Raw genomic sequence first — 17,630 nt, forward strand, 5'->3', positions numbered from 1 at the left:
CACGGGATGCAGTAATATATACTTCGAGTATTTATGCGGAAAATGTTGAAATTCAAGGAAATTCTGATGTGTTTTTTTCTATTTTGCTCAGTTTATGACACGTAAAAGTACGCTATTAAACGAGAAAATACACACCTATATATGTATATGTATATTTTGGTTCTTCACGCCGATAGAATATGAAAATTTTTGATCAAGAAAAAATTATTGAAAACCGTTAAGGAAGTAAAAAAGATATCATGAATTCCAATAGTTATGACGTTTCAGAGGAGATTTTGTATTCCATGATGGACAATGGCTGCATCATGCATGCTCAAGCTTCTGTAATGCCAGATTTAACGAAAGCTGTTCAGGATTCTGATATAAATGAACTTAAAACATATAATAAACAGCCTGATTCTATAGCGCATGAATTAGCAGCAGAAGTTGTTATGCAATATCTTGAATTGCACAAATTTGATGCATCAATTGAAACAGGAATTACAGAATCCAACGGAGACTTACGTAGAAAATACGATAATGATTATCTAGGCCAATGCCTCCAACTAAATGGAAAGAAAAACCTTGTTATGCAACTTGCGGAAATGCGTGAAGCAGAAGATACAACATTACCTCCATCAACGATGTTACCTGAAATCACGGATATCATTGAGCAAATTCTTATTCCATCGAAGAGATTACCGCGTCCACCATCAGATTCCGATGATGAATATGATGGAGAAGATCTTACACTCGCAACTACAATTTCTAGCTTCGAGATGGATCCACATCAAAAGCGCGCGTTAGAAGATCGTCTTCTTCGTGAAGCAGAGCGTATGGAACGCGAAAGAATGGCTCGTGAAGAGAAAGAAAGAGCAAGACAAGAAAGACGTCTTGAACATGATGCTAGAGTACGTGAAAGACAACTTATGCTTGAAGAACAAGAAGATTATTCTACATATTCTACAACAGATAGTCCAGAATTAGTAGATGCCGAAGTTATGGCAGGAAATTCTCGATTGAATGGACATTCTACGATGGTTGTTGAAGAGGAAGAGGAATATTACGAAGAAGAGGATGTTTATGAATCAAGATTTTCTAATACAGACTCAATAAATTCTTCAGATTTAATTCGAACAACAATGTCATCATCAAGGCGTGGATCTACATCAAGAAGATCTCGATCTCGCAAAATTACTATGAATCCAGAACTTACTTCCATACAAGGATCAAAATCTTCTGGAACTCAAAGCACGGAAGGTTCTGCTTATCCAGGTGGAGGCACCAGAAGTGGTTCTTCAACATCACAAACATCAACACATACAAGAAGTAGCGCTACAAATAGAGGATCCTCTACATCAAATACTCAATCGCGTTCTAGAACAAATGGAGATGAACCAACCCTCGAAACCGATTATCCAGGACGTTTTACTACATCTACAGATGGTTCTGATTCAAGATATTCATATTCTTACTCTGAAGAAAGATCATCTCAGTATCCAGGGTCACAAGGCTCCAGATCAACACCAGGATTATCAAGAGGAGGCACAACTACAACAACCAGACCTCGTTCTGTAACAGATGGAACTTCCCAAGACAGTGATAACTCGAGAGGTCCAAGATTACCTTTTCCAAAGGACAAATCCAGCAGAAACAACCAAAGCAGCCAATCAGGATCCTACGAAGAACCATCCCTTGAAAGTTCTTACCCTGGAAACCTCTCAAAAACAAATCAATCACAAGATTTCGAAGATCCGTTAGTAAAATCAGGAGCTGTTATCACATATGGTGGACAGAAGACCACAGATTCATATTCCACGTCAACATATTCATATGACATGTATTCCAACAAGCAATCATATGAAAATTCCTCTTTTTCATCGAATATGAAGCCAATTTCTGATTCAATGATCGAATCAGAAGTTACTTCCAATGTTTCTTACTCTGAATCTCTCCAAAACACTAATAATTTACCAACATCTGATTACATGATAAACGGTTCATATTCAAATACAAATTCGGGTGAAAAAGTGACATCTTCACCAAAAAGTGACAATTCAAATGAACAAAAATTCCAACAAAGAAATACTTATTCAACATCAGATATCGATAAATATGATGATTACTCAAGATCTCAAAAAAGTGACAATTACTCAAAAAGTGACAATTACTCAAAAAGTGACACTTATAGTAAAAGTGACAGCTATCGTTCATCAAGTACTGATTATACCTATCAAACTGTTAGTGTTGATCAGAATGGTCAGATAGTCAGTCCTTTGACAGCATCTCTTGTTGAGACTAAGAATTCTTCTGACATTGATGGAAGTGATTTCACTTACGAAACGATTACTGTTGATTCACAAGGAAATCCAATGCATCCAATTGATTCTTTACCACCTCCTTCATCTACATTTGGCAATGATTATTCATACGATGGTCCAACAACAGCTACAAAGTTACAAGAAGCTTTTGCGAAACCATCTGTTGACTCAGAGAAATCAAATTCAACAAAAATTGACAGTGATGAAGAAAACAGTGAAAGTGAATTCACTTATGAAACAATCACTGTTGATTCACAAGGAAGAATTGTCACTGATTTAACAAAACCAAAATCAGATACATATGAAAACAAGTTTGGAAAGAAAGATCAAGATGATACAACCGAATTTACTTATGAAACAATTACTGTTGATTCACAAGGAAATCCAATAAATAGAGATGGATCAAATGTTCCTTTGATTTCTGACTACACAACAAATGTTATTCATAAAGATGCAAATGGAAACATCAAAGGTCCTGGTGATAAAACTCTCAAACCAGCAGAACTCCTTACTTCTACTCTTGATGAAGATATTTCTGTATCAACAACAAATGATACTAACTCTTATTCAAATACAAAATCAGAAATTAATCCAAAAAGTGACAAAGATTTTAATTCAAATAAAAGTGACATAACTAAAAGTGACAATTATTCCAAAGATGGCTCAAATGGAAGTGAAACTTTTGATAGTACAAAAAGTAGTAACAAATCACAAAATGTCAGAAATAGAAATGCACAAATTGGTGATGGAAAACTCGCTAGTTTATATGCTACAAAAACTGATAATAATAATTCAAACATTGATAGCGAAGAAAGTGGCGAATATACATATGAAACAATTACAATTGATCCTATTACAGGACTTCCTAAAGTTCCTCCACAAGAAAACGCTTTCGAGAAGTTAATGAATGAAGAAGTAGAAAAACAAAAGTCAAAACAAAAAGAAAATCCAGAAGTCACTTTTATTCCTGACTGGGCACAAAAATTCATTCCTGAACAACAAGGAAAATTCGTTCCTAAGAGATATATCGATGGAACAATTGCTAATAATTATGACGATTTCACTTACGCAACAATAGAAATTGATAATAAAACAGGAAAACCAATAATTAATGATGAAAGAATAGAAAAAGAAGTTGAAAAATACATGAATCAGTCAAAAAGTGACAGTGATGAAGAGTACACATATGCAACAGTATCAATTGATGAGAATGGACATATTCCTGTATTAGACAAACTAAAAGAAAAAGGAATTGATACAAATTCTTACTCTAAAACAACAGATTCAAATCAAAACAGATTTTTGGATCAAAATAAAAACAAAGATAAGTTCATGGATCAAAATAAAAAGATTGCTGGTGAAGATATGTTAGAATCAACATTTTCTTTGTCAACAGAAAATTCTGAACCATCAAAAAGTGACGAATTTACAAAAAGTAATGAATCTTCAAAAAGTGACAAAGAATCTAAAAATTCCAAGTCAAGTAACAGAAGAACAAGAGGAAGAAGAACTAAAGATAATTCGACTACTTCTTACACTGTTTCTGAACAAAGTCTTGGAAGACCGATGACTGCATTAGAAAAAGCAATTTCCATGAAACAAAAAACAGTTTCTGATGAATCGTCAACTGCAGATTATTCCAATGAATTTACTTATGCAACAGTTACATTGGATGAAACAGGAAAACCAATAATTCCTGATGAAATCAAGAGATCAATCGAAAGACAAAACAAAGCTGAAGAACTTTCACAAAAGAAATATCAAAGAGAATTTCCAAAGAGATCTACAATTTCTCAGCAACAAAATGATAGTGAAGAAAGTCAATCAATCGATGCAAGTTCAAGTGAATGGTCACAAATGACGAAACCAATTAAATCAAAGGAGTCTAAAGATTCAAGAAAGAATTTCATGAAAAATTTGACACCTTCTGAAAATTCTGGGTCAGGTGTCAAAACATTTAATGACAGAAGACAAAAGCCAAATTGGGAAGATATGGTTAATGGCCAAGAAATCAAAACAACTGATTCAGAATCAGAAATTCCTTCACAACAAGAACATTTGCCAAAACCATCAAACAAATTCATTAAATCCAAACAAAATGAATCAGAAAGTTTGGAAAGTGAACCAGAACAAACATTTTCAACAAATACAAAGCTAACAACAGAAACTGCACCAAAAAGTAGATTTGCACAAGTAGAAGAATCAACAGATACAGTTATTGACACTGTAACAACTTATGATACTAACAATGATTCATCAGATTTCGCTAATTTCAAGGAAAAGAATCAAAAAGATCCTTCAAAAAGATTTATCCAACAACCAAAATCTTCATCGAAATCTAGTGATTCTTCTGAGAAAAGTGACAAAAGTGAGGTGAAGAGAAATTCATTGGCCAAAGCAATATCAAGTAAACCACCAGGAAAAATGGCTTCTTTAGATGAATCAATGATGGAATCGATGCTTAATTCTTCAAATACTTATTCAGGTGACTTCACTTATGAATCTGTTTCTGTTGATTCACAAATTCAAAACAAGTTGAACCAGATGACAATTAATAAACCAGAAACAGATAAATATTCCAATAAATCTCCAGAAGAAATTGAGAAAATGCAGAGATATAAATTACCTTCAAATGAATCGAAATTTAAAGAAAGAAATCAACCAAAAGATTGGGAATCAATGAATAAAAATGATACAATTTCTGAGTCCTATTCTGAATCAACGAAAGACTCTGAAACAAGTGAAACAGATTTCATGAGATTAGTCAAAGGAAAATTACCAAAAATTAAAGATAATTTGGTAAAAAGTGAAACAGAAAGTGAAAATGATGAAAAACCGAAAAAGAAATTTGCAGAAGTTGAATCATCATTTTCTGATAATGATAGTTACACATATGCATCTGTTTCTGTTTCTCCTGAACAAGCACAGAAACTAGGAATAACAGAAAAGACAGGAACAGCCGTAAAATTACCATCAAGATTTGCTCAACAACAAAAACAACAAAATGAAAGTGAGACTGATGAAGAATTAAGTACATGGGAAAAACTGAAAAGATCAGCAAATAGAAACAATTCAACAATTGATTCTGAATCATCAGAAGAACCCAAGAATTTCTCTGTAAATCCATCAGTGATAAATCCTTCCCAAAACTCAATTGATGATTACATCAGACAATCAAAACAAAGAAAATTGGAAGCAGAAAAAAGACGTCAAAGAAGAAAAGTGACAACAACTGACGAAAGTGAACTGATTGATGATGTTTCTACATCAGAAAATAAGAACTTAGTCAATGCTTTCAAGAAAGAAAAGGAAGCTGATAACGAACCATCTCTTGATTTATCACAAAGTTCTTCAACAAAGGATTCCGAAAATGATTACGTTGACAATGTAATTATTAATGTTGGACCTGATGGAACGATGTTCAGACAAACATTTGATGGAAAAAGAGCTGATAAAAGTGAAGTGGCCAATTTACCAAAATACACCCCAAAGGATCTTGAAAACTACCATCCACCAACAAGTAGAGGTGTTTACGGTCAATCAAGAGATAAAAGAAAAGATGCTTCTGCTTGGGATAAAATGAACGCGAATAAAATCGATTCAGAACCATTTTACGAAGGAAAAGAAGAAGAAAAACCAAAAATCGACAGAAGATTGGCACCTCCCAAAGATGAAACAGACAAAACATACACTTATGAGTCAGTATCAGTTGATTCCGAGAATCTTGAGAGACTTAAACAGCTTAACCAGATGAAATCCGATTCAGAAAAACCGAAATCCCCAACAAATAAATCCCAAAAATCTCCAGTTAAATCTGATGTTTCAAGCGAAAGTGATGTTTCTAATTCTGATTTCAAGTTAACACAAAATCAGAAGAGTAAATTACCTCCACCACCACAGTTTGCAACTGAATCTGATTCTTATATCGATTCATCATCAACAAATGATGAAAAGCAAAACAATGAAAAATCATTCACTGCATCAACAAAAAGTGATATGAAAAGTGACACAAAAACAAAGCCAACACATGAATACACTTATACATCAGTTATTCCTAACACTAAAGAGATTGATAATGTTAAATCACAGATGTCGAGAGCTCCACAACAAGAAACAACATATACTTATATGTCTGTTGATCCAACAACGAAAGAAATGGATAATATTTCATCAAAATCTCCTTTGTTAGCTGCTTTTTCAATGAAACAAAAGACAGATAGTACAGAAACAACAAACACTGATACATACACGTATCAAACAGAAGAAGATAACACAAGTCAACGAAATACAAGGAGATCTATTCCTGAATACAAATCTAAAGAAGATGAAACACAAAAGAACAGATTTACTTCTCAGCAAAAACCACAAAACAAAGAAGGAAAACAAAATCCAACAGTATTGGCAGCAATCTTAGGCCAGAAACCAACGAAACAACAACAACAAAACAATTCAACAATAGAAAGTAGTGATTCAGAAGCAGAATCAGTTGATTTCTCAAGAAAACAAAGACAAAACAATCCATCTCTTGATTTGTCATCTGATATCTACAAAGAAAACACTTATTCTTACACATATTCAACAGCAGAATCAACTCCAAAACAAAGTCCGAAACAAAATCCAGTTGAAAAAGAAGAAAAATCTGTTCCAGAAAGATTTACACAACAAAAATATGTTCCTCCACAGTACAAATCAAAAGCTCCTGCAAATCTTAACTTACTAAGTGGCGAAGATGATCTTTCTCTATCAAACTATGGTTATTCCACATCAGAATATTCAGAAAAGCCATCAACTAAATCTGAATATTCATATCAATCTGCAGAAGAAGAGAGGGAAGTTCCCCGGGGAAGTAAAATTGAAAGTCCAAACAAACCTTCAGAAAAAATTGAAGAAAAAGAGAATAAACCAGAAGAACAAAGTTACACATATACAACAGAGAGTACACAAGAGGAAGAACAACAACATTGGCAACCAAGGTTTGCTGAAGGAAGGAAGAAATTACCAGAACCTAAGAAAGAAAGTAGATTTGGAAAGAAAGATGAGAAAAGTGATAGTAACATTGACAGTTCATCACAACCATTTGATTTCGATAAGAACTACAGAAAGATTGAATCATCCACACCAGAGCAAAATCAGCCACAAGAAAGAAGGAGAAGAAGAACAAACACTAAGACAGAATCAGAAGTTTCAACTCAACCAGATCCAAGATACACCGATTCAAGAAAACAAGTTCCTCCTAATTCTCGTTCTTACGGATCTCACTCCACAATTGAAACAGAAACGGCTACATGGGATGACGAACAAACTTTCTCCAGTTCATACTTACCAAGAAAAGAAACAGATAACAATAAATTGCCAAGTAAAGTGTCAAATGACAATTTACCAAGTAAAGTGTCAAATAATAATATGCCAAGTAAAGTTGCTCAGAATCGTAGTAATTTGCCAAGTAAAGTGTCAGAAAATGTTCCACAAGAGAAGACAAATAATTTACCAAGTAAGATGACGAATATTCCACAAGAAAGAACAAGAAATATAAGAAATAACCAAAGAAACGTGAGACATCCAACAATTTCTTATGAATCCACAGCTGAATACAACACAGATTCAGCAGAATATGACCAATATTCACCAAGAAAACCTCAAAACAATGAAGGTTCACCTGTTCAAAGACAGAAACCATTGGAACAAGAGAAAGATAAAGGAAAACTCACAAATATATTTGGAAAAGACAAATTCCCAGAACCAAATTCATCAACATTTGATCCTTACAATCCATTTGCTGATATTCCAACTTACGACTCTTCTCCTGAACCAAAGAAAGAAGAGAAACCACAACAAACAAGAAGAAACACACGACAAAGAAGAATTGATCCTGATTTCAAACCAACACCTGCAAACCAACTTAAACCAAACGAATACACGAAACCATTTAATAAATCAAACAACAACTTACCAGAGAAACAAGAACAAACTCAACAAATTCAATCAAGACAAACAAGACAACCAACTATTTCTTCTCCTCGTAATAATAATATTAATCAGCAAAAACAACCTCAAAACAACAACATGAATCAAAACTCAACAACAACTTCAATTGATACAATTTCAGAAACAAAACAAAGTCAACAAAAACAAACTCAGCAAAAGCCATATCAATATCAAGAAATCAAACCACAAACAATTCCAAATCAAACTTATACAAACACAAACACAAATACAATTCAAAGCCAAGAAAACAAAGATAATAAGTCAATTTCTTCTGTTCAAAAAGAAGCAGAAAAAGTTCCAGAAAAAGAAGAAATTATTAAACAGAAAGTTCCAAGAAGATTAAGAGGAAGAACACAAACATCTTCTAGTAATACAAATACACAAGAAGAAAACACACAAAAGAATACAATTAAATCAGAAACAAATTCAGAATCAACATTTCCAACTGTTGAAGATATTTTATCTCCACCACAAAAACCGAAACAAGTTTCTAAATTTGCAGCTGTTCCAGAAACAAATGAAGTACAAAGCGGATCAACAATCATTGATTCAGTCACTAATTCACAACAAACAAATCATTCAGAAGATTTCATTGAAGTTTCTCATGATGAATCACAAAAATCAAATCAATCAGAAGAAGAAGAATCAGAACAAGAATCATATGAAGAATCAGAGCAAGAAAATCAAAAAGATACAGACACAAAGACATACACTTATACATATGAAAGTGTAGAAGAACCAATAAGAAAGACATCATTGATGCCAACAAGACAAAAGGAAGAATCAGATGATAGTAAATACATCTATAAGATTCCAGCACAACCTCCAATTACTGAGTTCAGAAGAGTTCCTCAACCTTTCTCTAAATTCATGGCAAATCAGAAAGAAACATCGGCAATTGATACTCCAAATACAACTTACACTTATGGAACTTCTTCAAGTATGACAACAACACTAAAGCTTGCACAACTTCCTGATGACGGTCCTTTGATGCCTATTCCAATCAAAAAGAATTAATTTTATATATTGTTTTATTTAAATAATTTTTGTTTTTTATTTTATTAATTATAAACTTTTTAAATCTTGACAAATGCTATATATCTCTCTAAGACCAGAAATACAATATCAATTATAATCCTGTTGAATTATGTTATTATTTGAGACATTAATTAAACTTTTAGTTAAGTATTATTCCAAGAGGATGCCAAATCAAAATACGAATGCTGAACTTTGACTGATAAGAGTGTTTTATGCACTGTTGTCATAGGCAATATGTCATTCTTGAAGACATTAAAATGCTATTTCGATATAAAAAACAAATCTTTAAATTAAAATATATTGTGCTTTAGCAAAATTGAGTTGATCAATCTTGAGAATGGCAAGACAATTTACTTTTTTTTATTATATAAAACTAACAAAAATATCATCACTTTGATAAGGGTTCATGTACAACTTTCTAACATTTTATATTATTAATAATAAAACAGAGTGCTGAATAATTATCTTAAATTGGAAAGTGAACTGATAAAAAGGTGACAAGAAAATTAAAAATTTTTTTATTATAAGGTCGCCAAAAAAGTGCGGAAATTAAAAACCGCAGTTTGAGTACTTTCTGAGAGTCTGTTCGTCAGAAAGTATACATTTGTAAACTTTCTGACACTAAATTTTTTTTGCTCTTTTCAAAGTTTTTGACAATGTCAAAAAGTATACATCGGGGCTCACAATTTTCCTCTCAAACGGCGGTTTTTAAAAACGCTCAATTTTTTATCGACCTTATATAAAACTAACAAAAATATAATCACTTTTATATGCTTGAATACACAGGTTGGATTGGTTGGACGTCGTCTATCACGAATTCATTGTTTTGGGAGTGCGCGCAAGTGACTTTGTTCCATCCGTCGATGATGTAGTATCCGACAGCTGAGAAAAACTCCGAAAAAGGAATTTCCAGCTCCGTACTGATGACGTAGTTGATGAGGATTCCAATACAAAGTCCGAAAACAATGAACGACCAAACAACAATGATAAAAACTGCTCCGGCTGTGAATTTCTTCACAACAACGACTTCTGGGATGTCTTTCGGACAGAATATGTTGTACTTGACTTCTATCTGGTTAAATGGATTGCCTAAACTCGAAACCATGAATGTTTTGGCAAAAATTAAATTTTGATTATCTTCGCATTTGAATTTAAACGAGATTCCGTATGAAGGACTGGTACTAGAGTTGATAAACAGGCCGGATGACGTGACAGTAAAGCCGTAATTGATGTCTGCAATTGGATAACATAATTTTCTACGATCAAGGTTCTCCCAGCACCACCAGACTGTGGCATTATCACGTTTGTAGTCTGAGCAATCGTATCCGGATGGACATGGTATGTTCTTAATGAAGTTGTAGTAGAATGTACTGTATGATCGCAATTGTCTACTGAAACTGACCTCTTTGGACTCAGTTCCGCTCTTAAAGTCGGAAATCATGAAGTTTATGTATGTTTCTTCGGAAGAAATCTCGTAAACTCTCGTATCATTGATATTATAAGGAATTGGCTGCATATTTGGATCAACTGGAGGTAACTCCGGGTAGGACACATATGAAATGTTGACCTGTGGACATGGTAAGTTGAAAGTAATCACTTTGTTTGCATTTAAATCTAATTTTTCAGGAGGAGTTGTAGAACTTTGAGAAATCATCTTAAGGTCTGTTGAGTATGGTCCAAAACCCTTAAGATGGAAGATACAGTATTCAGGTGGATTGGAAGACGTTTTATCCCATTGAATTGTTGTTTGTTCTGCATCCATGTAGCCGGTGGCGATGCAGAGTTTTTGATTTTTAGAACATATCCAAAGATTGGCTGCTAAATCGTTCTGCGGTCCTTTATAATTCCGATATTCGCCATCAGATGGTTTTTTAACCATTTCATTTGGTGAAAATACAACGTGTATATCTTCTTGCTGATTTTGATAATAAAGTTTCGAGTCAAAAGTATACGTTTTTACATCATCTAAGTGAATTAAAAGAGTTTTCCAGATTCCTTGAATGTAAACGTGACTTTGATGCTCTTTTAGGTTTGGTTTATTACCAGATAAGTCAAATGGAATTTCTGATACCGAGAAATAGATGAAAAACAAAAACATTGAAATTGTTGACATGTGATATAAAAAATATGAAATATGATCATATGCATTTAGTTAATATACCAACACTCAGAGTGGAAATAGTTAGACTTATTCAGTGAAATCAACATTTTTGGACATATTTCTAAAAAATTATTCTAAATCATAAAGGATTGATGTCATAGTACACAAAATAGAAATATATTGCTCATATTTGATCGATATCTTAATCATTCCATATCTAAACATATCAAAACATCACGAATGATAGTGAATTCAAAATTGATCTTCAAAATCATATTAATATAGGTTTTTGTGATGAAATATGTCATGATCATCTGGTATATCTTCCTTTAATTTATAACATAAGAAATATTTGATACTTTAGTTATGATTTCATTCACTCTAAGCTACAAGTTTTTATTACCTTGGACAAGTTTTATCAAAATTTGGATTGAATTTAATCACATTTAAAATTTATAAAATATAATTAATTTCGTTTCAATGTTCTATGTAAATATTATGATTTCTAGTGATAAAAACAATATATTAATATTTAAAAAAGATCTATAATATAATATATATTTATTCAAACAAAATTTTTCCGTAGACATCATCAATATGCTTTTTAAACTCCTGTTTTGAGTGAGCCAGAGCTAAAACCAGCATCATTGGTTTACTTAATTTGAGACCTTTGACAAAAACCGCGTCAATCATTCCAACTGCATAATCAATCGTAGTATTCTGCAATTCGACTGTCCAGAACAAGCTTTGGCAGATCTGGTCGACAGAATCTTCAAATGTTGTTCCATCAGACCTTTTTGCGCCGCAAAGAATCAATTCTGTCAATGCCACGAGGTGGTAGTTGATCTTGTCAGGTTCGCATGTCCATCCTTTGTCGTATCTCTCTTCGTACCGACGAATTGCGATGTCACCTTTTCGACCAACTTCTGGCACTTTTGGATACAAAAATTGAATAGCCACCGCTAACGGCGTAATACAAAGAGGCACGAAAGCCTCTTTTCTGAATGCCATATTGTCTATTTCGTTGCATAGACCAGGTATATGTGAGATTACTTGATCACCGAATCTTCTGAGAGTAAATAAGATGAATCTTACCGCCCAAAAGAAGTTTCCTTCGTATGCCGATGTCAAAACATCCGATAACGCCCTTTTTGACGTTAATGTGTCGAACTGCATTTTGTTTATTGACGGCATTAAACCGCACATTAAGCGAAATGCGGAAATCAAAGGAACGTTCGAGTGAGGAAAGAATACATTGAAATTCGATGTTGTTTTACCGATCAGCTTTGATGGGTCACCTTGGGATAATATACTTGCAGATAAACTATGCAACCAAGGGCTTGCAGAGCTAATGCAATGGTAATGAATCAATTCTAATATCTTCGAAGTATTGATATCCCCTGATGTTACGATCGCTTCTATCTCAGAAGCCAGTAATTGTCTCTCATCCGAGTGACCTCTTTTACTGTGGATCTTCTGCATGATAAAATTTACAGCCTGCCTATTGAAACATTTACAATGGAATTTTTCAATGGCCTCGTAAATCAACTGCGCCCGAAATGTGTCGACTCTAGGGAAATCTACTTCATCTGCGATATGTCTGATGATATGGTTCCACATTGTTGATGTTCCGTAACTCCTCAGTACGTAGCAAAGTGCAACATATGACGCTGTCATGATATTTCGTTTCTTTCCATCTTTCATCGATAGTAAAAGATCATCTAACGCTAGTTTACAAAACTCCTGGATGCCTTTTTCCGTTTCTGGGTCAGTATTGAACCTGTGGGAGCCGACAGAAGTCAATAACATGATTGCCTGTATTGTAGTAAGGTTTTTATCGTCATCCATGAGCATAGAGTACTGTTCTGCAATCAGTGGAATAACATCGCCGGGGTTAACGCCGGAAACTTTGAAGATATCAAGAGATATTGATTGATATGCTTGATACCTTGGATCTCTGATGAAAAAGAGCTCATCGAGTAGTGTTTTGATGATTTCTTTGGCGAATTTGCCGGCAACAAGGCGTGGACGAGGAAAATTTTCTGGAAATTTACTTGATGGAAATTTTTCAATGGCTGAATTGTACATATAAATGTCGTACTCTAATCTAACCAGTATAATCATGACATTCATGTTGTTGCCAACACGTTGAATTATTTTATCTGTAATGGAAACTTCATTAAAGAAATATGGATAAAATATATGGATAACTTTGAAGAGATTGTAATTAACTTCTGGAGAGAAATCGAGAATTTTTTTGAAAATGGTCAAAGAGTCTGTATATTCAAGAAAATTTCCATTTACGCAACTTGCCATGAAATCGATCGTGGATTTTTGCATGTATATTGGGACTGTTGAAACATCTATTTCATTTATCGTGCGTTCTGTTGTTTTTCGTACTAAATTTTTCAGGCCGCGTAAAGAAGGAAGAGTTTTAATGATTTTTGAGACGAGATATTGTAAAAAATCTAAATTTTTGTGTTTTGATATCTGTTCTGAGAACTTTGAAAGTAACTGTGGGGAACTTTCAAACAATTTCGACAAAATTGTTGCGGAGCGTCTGTGAATTTTCGGATGAAAGTTTGATGCTGCCTTCAAGCAAAGGAAAACAACATCTTCTGGTTTCTGTTTGTCCATAAATTGGTAAATTTTATTTAAATATAGAAAAATAACTCCTGGAGGCTCTGAATTTTCTTTAATACCATTTATACTTACAGATATTGCATTATCTGGACTCATTTGGTTGAGCATAAACTGAATGAGCTCCAGACTTGGACACTCCTGAGTCATAAAAGAAGAAAAAAAATATGTGTGTGAGAAAATTAGCATTTCCTTGGAATAGTATGATTATTAATTGACTTGACATAAAAGCACTGAACTCCTGTTTAACTTTTATGTTCTATTTATAGAAAAACAATAAAAATATAAAGCAATTGAAATCTTATAAATTCTTAAATCAAGTTTAGAGGAATTAACAGCATAAGTCTTTCCGTAGTTATCATTATCTCTATAAATGCATCCGTAGCCGCCTTCAGCAATTTTGTCTCCAACAGTGATAGAAGTACCACCTATGTTCAAGGTGGAACCGGATAGGCCCTGATTGCTCGAGACAACATTCGCCGCTTTTTGGAAAAAAGAGCGCATCTGTAATTTTAAAATTGAAAAATTGTCAAATATATATATATAAAAAAGAATAGGAGGAAAACATGGATGTAATCAATTTTAATAGTGATAAAAAGCATTTTGAAGAAGAGGCTTTCCGTGTGGTGGTTGAAGTGGGTTCATACCTCGGTTATACACCTGTTCCTAAAGAGATGCATCTTGATCATGCTGTAGAAGGCCTAGTGTCTAAATTAAAAATGAACGAGCGAGGGGTGTTTTCTACATCATGTAATTTTGAACAAATTAATGGCTTAGACCTATTTTCCATTAAAGATATAATTTTAAGGAGGCAAGATGAAAATTTTGTTTTAATAGGTAATGAAAAAGGCGGTATAACTGATAGATATACTTGGTTTGTGGCAAATATTAAAAATTTTGTTTTTGTTTCAAAAATAAATTTACAAAGAGAAATTAATGATGATATAAATCAAAACTCTCTTTTAAAGAGTTTTGCAAGGTTCGATGATTTGGTAGGAATCTCGAAAGATAAGAGTTTATTTCCAGGAAAGCCTTTTATTTATGCGGAAGAAATTTTTCCAGGAACATTTGGAAGTAATACTTTTTATATCGTTGATGGAAAAATATTGCCGGCTGCAGAATTTGATAAAGCTCCATCGAGTTTTGATGAATATGTTAAATATTGTGGAGGGAAATAGAATTCATAGTTTATCAATATATATATATATTAGGAATCATTTTTGGATTCAAAATTACATTTTTCAAGATTTTTTTTTTCACCTTTATAAACTCAAACATACAAAATAATATATTAAAAAGCATAAAGAATATGGTGAAAAATCTGTCAAGACACAAAAAGCTTCGTTTATTGTATTATTCTTATTTGGTTTGAAAAGTTTTTGTTTTTAGTGACAAAACTAGTAAGGATGATTTCAATTTCGATTGATACTGTTATTTATGATAAATTAATTGTTAAGAACTTGAGAAAAATAAGAACTTCTTTGAAGACTTAGAAGTTAATCTAAATTATCCTAAGTCTGACCATGTTAAAGTATTTCGCAACATTCATTTATTTACTTTTCCTAGTTAAGGCTGCACTCACGCCCATCTGACTTTAATTCAAATTTTTGACAACTGGTGAGAAGCGCCATTGAAAATTAACCTTAAACATCTGAAGGACATGTCATAGGGGCGTAAGTGCACCCTTAAATTGTTTATAAAAAAATTGCAGCGTGTTTAAGTTACGAAGTGGTATCGAAAGAGTTTCCAAACCTAGACGGGTATACACGAATTTTGAATTATATTACTAAAATAATTTAACTTCCTATTCTTCAGTGTCTTTATTGAGATGAAGACCAAATATAACTATTATCGTCAATGTAAAACAAAATGCTATCGGCGTGAAAAAATTAATGGATCTATATTTTAATAAAGAAATTATAAGAGATTCTTGAATAAATTATACTAGAATCAAAATCTCGAGCACAAAAGTGACATTGAATACTTGTAAGTATAGAATTTCCATGTAAACTATTCATTTCTATCGTTTTTTGTAGTCAACATTTCCTCACTCTCGATTTTACTCATAAAAATATTAAAAAATCACTATACAATATATAAAATATATATTTATATGGTTAAAAAAAAAAAAAAAGGTATTTGGGGCTTCCAGGCACTTCGTGCCCTCTAGCCCCGAAGATGTTTTGTCACTTTTCTGTCACTTTTCAGGGTAAAAACATTTTTATTGTATATAAAATGAATTTTACAAAACCACCGTTACCCTTCTTTGGAAATAAGAGTAGATGTAAAGATATTCTATTGAGAGAACTTAAGAAACTACCGAATGGTCTAACATTTGTAGATTTGTTCGGTGGAAGTTTCTATATATCTCATTTGTGCCATACTGTATTTCCTGACTCAAAGATTATATGCAATGACTTCGACAACTATATGAACCGTCTCAAACATATACCAGACACAAACAAAATATTGAGTGAGTTGAAAGAAAAGATACCTATAGGTAAGATGGAACGTATACCATTAGATAAGAAAAATACTGTCAGAGAGGTTTTGAAAAAAGCAGAGTATATTGACTGGGATAGTATATCTTCTAGACTATTGTATAGTGGTGCTATAAGAGTTCATGACATTGAAACACTTATGTCAAAAGTTTTATATCTTAACTATACAAAGGTTTTCAAAGAGAACATAGAAAAATATACTGAGGGTATAGAGTTTGTGAGATGTCGTTGGACAGAGTTGTATGAAAAATATAAAAACAAGGAAAATGTTTTCTTTATAGTAGACCCGCCGTTCTATAACACATATGATTTTCAATACCAAGTAGACTGGACTTTGAGAGACTCTTTAGAAACTTTAGACGTTTTACATAACCATCCATGCTTTTACTTTACATCCGATAAAAGTGGTTTGGAAAGTGTCATGAGATGGTTAGAGGACATACATGACTATGATTTTAGATACGATAAGATAGAATATGAGAGAGGTCCTATAAACCGGAAAAGTGTCATAACAAAGAAATTTTATTGGTAAGTAAATGTGGTTTGAAATAGGACTACTTGTTTTAGGTTTTTTCCATTGTGTCATTTACTTATTTGACGTGGCAGAAAGATATAGAGAATATGAAGATGAACCAATACCAGCAAATGTTCAGCATATGTACTCGTAAGAGATATTTTTATCTAATATTAAATGGACGCACAGAACTTAGCGAATGCACAGCAACCTGGACAACCAAACCCAGAGAATATTCCAAATGAAGTTAGAATACAAACTGCAATGGCAAACTATGGTCAAGTGCCAACAGATGTACAAATGCAAACTGCCATGTCAAATGACGCTGCGTTAGGCTTACCACCATGGTATGCAAATATGAGATGGAAAGAGTTTTATACAAACCCTGAAGTGGGATATAAACAACTCTATGCAGATGACGCGAACACAGGAGTTGACCCAGAGTATGTTTTCTACCAGAGGAGAAATAGAATGTATGAGCTCCAGTTAAAAAATGCTATGGAACTCAACAGGAAACGTAAGAGACTAGGTGGACATTAGATTTTTACATA

General features: G+C 33.1%; 4 protein-coding genes and 1 pseudogene across 5 annotated transcripts, besides 1 other annotated feature; 3 read left to right on the forward strand and 2 right to left on the reverse strand.

The window, feature by feature from the left end:
- Positions 1-239: 239 nt before the first annotated feature.
- Positions 240-9,346, forward strand: TVAGG3_0869350 (uncharacterized protein; the record flags this gene model as incomplete). Its single annotated transcript, XM_001326570.2, has 1 exon — positions 240-9,302. The coding sequence occupies one exon, from the start codon at positions 240-242 to the stop codon at positions 9,300-9,302; it is 9,063 nt and encodes a 3,020-aa protein (XP_001326605.1).
- A 439-nt stretch (positions 9,347-9,785) lies between these two features.
- TVAGG3_0869360 (uncharacterized protein) lies at positions 9,786-11,426 on the reverse strand (the record flags this gene model as incomplete). Its single annotated transcript, XM_001326569.1, has 1 exon — positions 10,090-11,202. One exon carries the CDS (start codon positions 11,200-11,202, stop codon positions 10,090-10,092), a length of 1,113 nt encoding a protein of 370 aa, XP_001326604.1.
- A 510-nt stretch (positions 11,427-11,936) lies between these two features.
- Positions 11,937-14,232, reverse strand: TVAGG3_0869370 (armadillo (ARM) repeat-containing protein family; the record flags this gene model as incomplete). Its single annotated transcript, XM_001326568.1, has 1 exon — positions 11,986-14,214. The coding sequence occupies one exon, from the start codon at positions 14,212-14,214 to the stop codon at positions 11,986-11,988; it is 2,229 nt and encodes a 742-aa protein (XP_001326603.1).
- A 1,398-nt stretch (positions 14,233-15,630) lies between these two features.
- Positions 15,631-15,752: a mobile genetic element.
- Positions 15,753-16,299: 547 nt separating this feature from the next.
- Positions 16,300-17,117, forward strand: TVAGG3_0869390 (annotated as a pseudogene). Its single transcript has one exon. A coding segment is annotated over exon 1 (818 nt).
- Positions 17,118-17,256: 139 nt separating this feature from the next.
- TVAGG3_0869400 (uncharacterized protein) lies at positions 17,257-17,619 on the forward strand (the record flags this gene model as incomplete). Its single annotated transcript, XM_001326567.1, has 1 exon — positions 17,257-17,619. One exon carries the CDS (start codon positions 17,257-17,259, stop codon positions 17,617-17,619), a length of 363 nt encoding a protein of 120 aa, XP_001326602.1.
- Between the last annotated feature and the right edge of the window lie 11 nt (positions 17,620-17,630).

Source organism: Trichomonas vaginalis, chromosome VI, assembly GCF_026262505.1.
Source record: "Trichomonas vaginalis G3 chromosome VI, whole genome shotgun sequence".
Classification (NCBI taxonomy): domain Eukaryota; phylum Parabasalia; order Trichomonadida; family Trichomonadidae; genus Trichomonas; species Trichomonas vaginalis.